This window comes from Sinocyclocheilus grahami, unplaced genomic scaffold, assembly GCF_001515645.1.
Source record: "Sinocyclocheilus grahami isolate Dianchi unplaced genomic scaffold, SAMN03320097.WGS_v1.1 scaffold1324.1, whole genome shotgun sequence".
NCBI classification, from domain to species: domain Eukaryota; kingdom Metazoa; phylum Chordata; class Actinopteri; order Cypriniformes; family Cyprinidae; genus Sinocyclocheilus; species Sinocyclocheilus grahami.
In genome coordinates this window covers 22,706-31,375 of record NW_015506503.1, presented here as the reverse complement: position 1 = coordinate 31,375, position 8,670 = coordinate 22,706, and the positions used below count along the sequence as shown (strand labels likewise).

The window sequence follows — 8,670 nt, the reverse complement described above, 5'->3', positions numbered from 1 at the left end:
TATATTTTTTTACATATACATACATGTGTGTGTATTTATATATACATAATAAATATACACAGTACACACACAAATAGTATGTAAACTATAGTATTTTGAATTATTTTGCATTATTTTGATTGTGATTAATCGTTTTGCAGCCCTATATTATTGTGAAATATAATTTATTCCTGTGATGGTAAGGCTACATTTTCACCAGCCATTACAACAATCTTCAGTGTCTCGTGATCCTTCAGTAATCATATTAATATGCTGATTTAATATCAGTGTTGGAAAAAAATACGCCTTCATTTTTGCTCATAGATATAATAGTAATACGCCATCTGAAATTGTCAAGAGGCTACTTTTAGTTACATACACTAATAACATCAAAAAGATGTTGCGCTTTTGTTAAATAAAGAAAACAAACAGGACGCGCTTTCTGCCGTCTCTGTCTGCGTGCACTGAAGCGCTGCACAAAACTTAAAAACGGCAAAACTCAACGTATAGTCTAGCTGCCTCACAGATATGAGAGATATATCTACAGAAAGCTTGAACTTTCTACTTTCAAAGGAACCAAATCGAAAACAAATACTCTCTGTTTGCGTAATCCGTATGAAAGCTGCATTTCTCTCTAACAGTGCATTCACTGTATTGCAGACGACACACTGACTGAGAAAACACCAGTTTATTAATAATTAAAATATCTCCTTGATATATAGTAATTACTTTTGCCAGTGCTTTGATTAGGCTATACATTAAAGCCTCATTATGGTTTAGTTCCCCACCGCCGGTATATATTAAATTAATTAAATTAATATAAAAGTGCAATTAGTCAACAGAAAAAATCATGTTATAGGACAATGAGCTTTTGCACATGCATGCACATGCACAACTACAGTGTTACAAAGACTAGGCCTACATGCTTGTCTGAACCAAATCAATATTTCCGACCAACATAAAATCGGCACACATCCCCCCAGACAATGCTTCTTGCCGAGGTTAAGCTTGACAGACATTACATCCCACAACAAGACTTCCTGTGCACAAAGGACTGACATCTGACAGTGCAGAAACGATTGAGGAGTAGGGGATTGTGGGTAAATACGAAATAGCACATCAGGTTAAACCTCACAAATACTTCATATATGTGTGTATGATTGTACCTGTCAATTTTTACTGCTCTACTGTCTGTCTAAACCTGCTCTAAACAGATTGATTGACAATGACAGAAGGATAAGAATGAAGGTGTTTGATTGATCGAGAATGTCATTTTATGACCCATCTGTCATGACCTGTCATCTTCCAAAATGACAGCTGAGAAAAAGTAAACACACAGTCACACACACACACAATTTTCTCCTCTCCTTCCCATAAACAGTTCTCATTTTGCCGTGAGGGGTTGCCTAGCAACAGCACACATTCCGAGATTGTTTACGATGCTTGAAAAATAGTTCAGCGCATAAGGAGCGAGAAAGACAAGAGATCACGAAGAGGAAATCACACTTTAGTAGGGTATCCATTAAAGTTCAGCTAAAATGAGAATTATAGGCACAGTAACATCTGTGAATGTGAATAAACAACTTTGTATCAGTTGTGAATCATCCAGGCTGGCCTCCCACATAAAGGAACATCCATTTGTCGCATTTTTTTTAGGTATCATATCATCATATTAGGATTGTTCCTTTATTGGTCCCCAAAGGGGAAATTTCACTAGGCACAACAGAACAATAAAAAGAGAATAAAAAACAAAACACATTCCAATAAATACCTAAACATCAAAGACTTTACAATAAGGTTCCATGTGTTATCTATGTTTAAGGCATTAACTAACAATGAGCAATGCATTTGTTTTTATACAGTATTTATTAATCGTTGTTAACATTATAAATGCTGCTGTTCATTGTTAGTTTATGTTAGCTGAGGTTCATTAAAAAACATATTAATACATGTTGGAATCAACATTAACTATGATTAATAAATGCTTAATAAGTATTTTTCATTGTTCATTGTCAGTACTGTAAAGTACTAAAATAACTAAAATGAAATAAACTAAAACTTAGTCAAAACTATATAGATTTATTTACTAAAAAAAATAATAAAATAAAAATGACAAAACACAACAAAATTACAAAGGCTTTAACTAAAATGACAAATTAAATGAAAACAGAAAAAAAATCGAATTAAAATTAATAACAGAAAAGATATTAGAAATAAAAAAGTTTTGAAGTTCCAAGGTATCATTGCATGTGAATAAGGTAATTCCAGAATGCACTGCAACACGTTTAAAAAAAAGATTGATAGTTTGAGAAAAATGCTTTTATATCAATTAAAAGTAAAACTATTCTAATGAAATAAAACTACTATTTTACCCAATATTTGTAAGTGCTATTTGTTTTTATGTTTATTAAAGTATTACACTGCTAGCTTAGCAACATGCTAATATCAAACTCTTTAAGGGTAAATTGTCTCTTTTGCACAATTTTTGAAGAGTACAATTTGTGGGGAGTTTGGAATTGCTGTCTATGTAGAGTCTTCCAAATCAGTCACTAGTTGTTCCATTTAAATAAGGATGCTTCCTTAAATGTAGTTCCCCTTCTAGGGAGCTCAACGCTGCGTCCTGGTGGACACTTTGGGGAATGCAGCCAGCATGACCAGTGCCTGAAGCTTGTGTAAAACAACTCCAATCCTATTGGTCCAAGTGGCCTGTGACGTCATAGGCGGGTACCCAAAAATACATAAAGGCACCTGCTGAATACGTCACCAACTTTTGTTGTCTTCAGAGCCGTCTGTTTGCCAACGTGTGGGAAACATCATCCTGGTGAGTCGAGCAGCGCTTTGAGGAATGTGTGCCTCCATGTTTGGATTCTAACTCTTGAGGGCATATTCTAACCTTTGCATCTTTGTCTCAGCAATCATGCGCTCTTTGTGATGAGCCACATTGTACGCTCCGCTAGCGCTTCCCGTGGGATGCGGGGCAAAGCGTTTGTGTCTCGGGCCGTTGCAGCGGCTCGGTTTATCTCAGCTCGCAGTGATTGCTTTGATCTGCAGTGTCCGCAAACCCTTTACAATCGGGTTTCCAGATGCCGCGATTATTGCTCACGTTGCTATGAAAGTGTGAGCACGATGAAGTGTGAACACCAAGTAATTTTTGCTCAGGGCATGTGAGATCGTGGGTGGAGCTTTGTTTAGGAATCTGCTCTTTGAAGATAGCTGTGTTCCAGCTCAGAGACTGCTCCCCTTTGTGGGGTCTTTAAGTAGTGGTCTCCCTGAGCCCTAGACTGTCTCCCCTGTTCAAGTTTTAAGTAGATGGCCCACTTCATGGTCTGGGCAGACTTCAGCCCTATCTGATGGAAATGCTATTTGAGGATAGCTGTGTCCGGCCACCTAGTGTTATGGCCATTGCTTGCATCAGGCTTTGATCTGGACTAATGGGTTTTTACGTGTTCGCTCTTTAGCGAATCATTTACTATGGTCTGGATCTTCCTATTGTGAGCCTCTGGTCAATATATCAGTGCTCGCTAGCCTACTGTAGGACTGACACTGATTGGGGACCTCCTTAGTATAGCCATCTAAGGATGGTTACATTTCGGCCATTGTTATGGCAGGATGGGCTTACTTGAATACAGCCCCCTGAAGCTAGCTGTGTGATAACTTGCCCTTTCCTGGAAGCGTAGCTATCTGAGGATAGCTATGTGCTAGCTCTCTGATTGCTCCCCTGCCTAGGGTTTTTAAGTAGCGGTCTCCTTGAGCCCTTACCTAGACAATGCTGTCTCCCCTCTCTGGGTTGTAAGTAGACAGCCCACTCTCTGTGGTCTGGGTAGTTTCAGTCGGTCCCCCTCTGGTAGCACTTCCTACACATATAGCTATCTGAGGATATCTATGTGCTAGCTCAGTGACTGCTCCCCTTCCTAGGGTCTTTAAGTAGTGGTCTACTTGAGCCCTTGCCTAGATAATGCTATCTCCCCTGCTAGGGTTGTAAGTAGATAGCCCACACTTTGTGGTCTGGGCAACCTCATAGGAGGGTTTACCTGGTTATCTATGCTAGCTGTGCGGGACTAGCTGTTGATAGCCCGTTGATTGCTCCCCTTCTTAGGGTTTTTAAGTAGCGGTCTCCTTGAGCTCTTACCTAGACAGTGCTGTCTCCCCTGCTAGGGTTGCAAGTAGACAGCCCACTCTTGTGGTCTGGGTAGTCTCAGTCGGTCCACTTCTGGTAGCCTTCCTAGGTACATGGCTATCTGAGGATATACAGTACTTATCTGAGGATAGCTATGTGATTGCTCCCCTTCTTAGGGTTTTTAAGTAGCGGTCTCCCTGAGCCCTGGCTTAGACAGTGCTACCTCCCCTGCAGGGTTTTAGATCCCCTTGGTCTGGGCAGCCCTTTAGGAAGGTCCTTTGTCATAAGACCCTTTGGATATAGCTATCCTAGCTGAGATTGTTGGTAGCAATCTTTGAGACTAGGCTTCCAGCCTCTTAGTGGTCTTATGTATTCTGGCTACAATTGCTCACATAGCATAGCTGTCTGAGGATGGTTGTGTTCCTAGCTTGTTTAGGGTATTCCCCCTTATCTGGAATCGGGCTCCCTGTTTCTACCAATTTATGTGAGTGGCCCAAGGCATCAGTGGCTTGGCCCCTTTCTGAGGAAAGGTTTGGTGTATGTCTGTCATCTCCTGAGTTCCCCAGAAGGGGAACGTCTCAGGTTACCCATGTAAACATGGTTCCCAGAGAGGGAACGAGATGCTGCGTCCCCTTGCCATGCCTTCTGCCTGCCTGTTTACATCTCCTTAGAGGTCTACACGGGCTTTAAACTGAAGCCCGAATCCAGCCCGAACCCGAGATCGTTTTTTTCCCCCCACAACGAATAGCCAATTTAAAAAATGCTGTATTTCACGATTGCATGCAACGGTCAGTAAACAAATACATGTAAAGAAAGAGAATCATTAAGACTTGGCCAGTTCACAAGGCAAAATAGAAAACACTTAGTTTTGCTATTCATTAAACATTAACCTGAACCCGACCCGGGTAGAAGACCTCTACATCTCCTCAGAAAACTGAGTTGGTGACATATTCAGCAGGTGCCCTTTTATAGTTTTGGGTACCCGCCTATGATGTCACGGGCCACGTGGACCAATAGGATTGGAGTTGTTTTACACATGCTTCAGGTACCGGTCATGCTGGCTGCATTCCCCAAAGTGTCCATCTCGTTCCCTCTCGGGGAACCATGGTTACATGGGTAACCCGAGACGTTCCCTATGTAGACCGCAAGGCAGCTAAGTAGCTTTCTAAAACAGAGTTTATGAGTTTTGTTCCAAAAAAATCATAATAAGTGATTTAGTAAAATGCTTAAAAATAAAATAAAGAACTGTACAACATGGCCTCCTAAGAAAATAACAGAATTGATAATACTATTTTAACTGGCACCTATTGATTTAGGTTGAGATTTAAAGAGCACCTGATAATTGAGCTAAGATTTGAGTAAATGAGACTTACATGACCGTGTTGATGCCAGAAAGCTGCTGGAACATCTGGAGTCCACAACCCACAATGAGAGCACGGCGTGTCGGAGGGTAGGTCAACATGCGCCAGATCACCGGGCCCTCTGAAAGCACAAATATAAATACATATTTACGTCAACATGTAGACCTGCATCAACAACCAGAATGACTCACATACTATTATAAAAACTACCTCTGTTAAAGCCTCATTTACACTGACAGCAATTAACTGGATTAAATGAGATTTGAAGGCCTTGGTGGAGTCACGGGTGTAGATTTGGGAATGGATGGTATTCATTCTATGGATTAAATTAAAGCTCTTTTTAGGCTCCAAAAACAACCAAAAATATCAACTGACCCAGGAAGAAGCAACACTAAGAAATGGTAGTTTGCCAAACTTTATATTTACTGACACACACACACACTCACACATATATACAGTATAATGTATATATATAGTAATGTAGAAACAAGATAAACAAAGTAAATTTTTTATATTTGTTTTAAGTTATCTTTTTTTATTACTGAAGGCAAGTATCACTGATACCAATTGATGTCTCTATTAATTTTTTTCCTAATATTTAACCATTGTCTATGGCCATTCAACATTACAGTATAATTAAGAGCTATCAATTTAACATTTATTAGACTTTAAAAAATAACTTCTAATTTAAGTGAACTTAAAACAATCTTCAAATAAAACCATTATAATAAATGTCAAATTGCTACCTGTGCCCTTCAGCAAGAAAATATAGCCTAATTTAATAAAGTTATCACTAAATTCTAAATTAAATAAAGATAAAGCTTAAAGCTACAGAAGTTATTGATTTCCTCTTTTTTAATTTTGTTCTCTGATTAACAGACATCACAGCAGCTGATTATTAGGATATTTTGACTGCTACTTTAAGAGCTTCCGCTGCTGAACTTGATGAGGATTTGACACTGCTTTAAATGTGACTCACAAATAATAAACACTTGCATACACACTTTTGTAACTTCATGACGACATTGCATACTTGAAGTTTCATTTGGGTTTGAATAGATACAGAGCTTTATGTAGCTTAATACAGCGCGCATTTGTGCATGTAATTGAAGTGCGCGCTACGAGCCAAGTATAAAGGCAGGCAGGACAGGAAGATTCTTGTTTACTGACATCTGGCCTGACAATATCTCATCTGACCGCAGTTCACTGATGTTCTACTGAAGCTTCTTATCGCGGTACCGTTTCCACGCTCGTTTGAATCGTGCCTGGCACTGAGTTGGAGTGCGTGTCTGAAAAGTCTCCCGTTTGATGTGTTCTTAAAGATGTTCCGCATCTAAATAAACGCAATTCTATAGCAGTTGTGAGTGGGGTGGCCAAACCTAGCCCCGCCCCTGCATTAATTGCATGAAATATTTTTTACACATTAAACTAAATTGCCTGCGTTAACACGCAAATTGTGAAACCACTAATATATATGTGTGTGTGTGTATATACTGTATATATATATATATGCCATTTCTACTTTTGCACTGTGGCTAATCCATGGTATTAAAATAAATTACATACATTCATTAATACATTCAAACATTTCATAAGAGCAGCAAAGAGACTACCACAGAAAAAATCATTAGTATTGAGAAATAGAGAAATAACGACATAAGACTTTGGCATGACATGAGGAGGAGAAAATGATGACAGAACTTTCATTTTTGGGTGTATTATTCTTTTAACTCTATGCGCTCACACATAAAACCCTATTGGGAGAGAAATTGTCCTTTATTAGCCTGATATTGTCAGAGGAAGCTTGCAGGTTCTCGTGCCGAGAGATGACTGGATATTCTCCAGAGACAGCAACCAGAAACGCTCATTTGATTACCGCTCCAAACTCAAATTCATGAACCGCTCGGATCAGGCCTGTACAGAGGAACAGTGCTTTTAATGAGATGCTAACTTCATTCAATCAGACAGGCAATCTTACTTCCAAACAAAACTGGCAAAACATCTGTGTGCCCTTTTAATCTAATTGCTGCACAGACTTGGTAACTAAGGAAGCACCTGAAGTCATCACCGAATACAATATATCTGGATCCAGTCTAAGATGATGTGAAGGACCATTTGTTTTCATTATTTTTATATTTTAAAGTATGATCCTGATGATCAGTTTGTGCTTTTTATGTAATAAAATCCCCCCAAAATAATAATAATTAATTAAGTGTACAAGTGAGTACGGCTCATGCATTTTTCATTTGAAGTATATTTTAAAGTACACACTATATTTATATATATATATTTTATTTTATGGTTTATTTTTTTGAGATAAAAAAAAAAACAAAACAAAAAGGCAGTTTTAAAGTGAATACTGTGCAGTATGCCGTAAGCAGTATCCTAGTGTTTTTTTTTCTCCCTTTTATGGTTTTATTTTTTTATTTTTTATTTTGAGGAAACACCAACAAAACAAATACATAAAACATAACAAAACAAAACAATTTTTTTATTTTGAGAAACCACCAACAAAACAAAAACAAAGCAAAAAAACAACAACAAAAAACAAGCAAAACAAAATAAAAACAGGCAGTTGTAAAGAGTAGACTGTGCAGTATGCAGTACGCTATAATAGTATTTGAATCTGAATATTGCCGAATAGAGACCATATTTGAAGAAGTGCTGTGAGAAAGCCCTTGAGTTTTTCTCTTAACATACTTTACACCCTTAAATTTGCTGTCACCCTGACGAAGATCTCCTCTCTATCTCCATGGAAACCACTCAGCCAGTTAGCTGTACTCTTTCCTAATATCAAAGGTACAATCATTAACTGAAGCAGTGAAATGTTAGCAGTACAGCAGCTAGTGAAGGGCCTGGGTTGCGTGTGGCATGTGGGTTGAACTGCTTTTTTAAAAAAAAAGACAAGGTAATTATTTTCCTTTAGATCCTCACTATCATGGAATCCCCAATTATGCTCAATTGCAATGACACTAGCTAGAAAAACACCTTTTTACTTAAACGCCTCTGTAAGCAATTAGTGTGCACTCTTGACTCGTGTGGCAAAAGCTTCTTTAAGTGGAAGTCATTTTACACATCAGTTACTGTTACATGATCTCCTTGCAGTAAAGAGACAACTCGGGAAGCACAAAACAATTTTAGCATTTCACAACACTGAGTTTGGTTCCACTGGGTTATGCTGCAGTACAACATTTTAAAAATGTTCTAAAAACC

The 8,670-nt window shown here is 38.4% G+C and overlaps 1 protein-coding gene across 1 annotated transcript in view; it reads right to left on the bottom strand.

Moving 5' to 3' along the window:
• slc2a13a (solute carrier family 2 member 13a) overlaps nt 1-5,574 on the bottom strand; it is a 39,929-nt gene extending 34,355 nt beyond the window's left edge. The window contains exon 1 of the mRNA XM_016255252.1: nt 5,470-5,574. Coding sequence (XP_016110738.1) covers nt 5,470-5,558 — 89 coding nt within the window. The 5' untranslated portion in view covers nt 5,559-5,574. The remainder of the gene's footprint in view (nt 1-5,469) is intronic.
• Nucleotides 5,575-8,670: the final 3,096 nt, after the last annotated feature.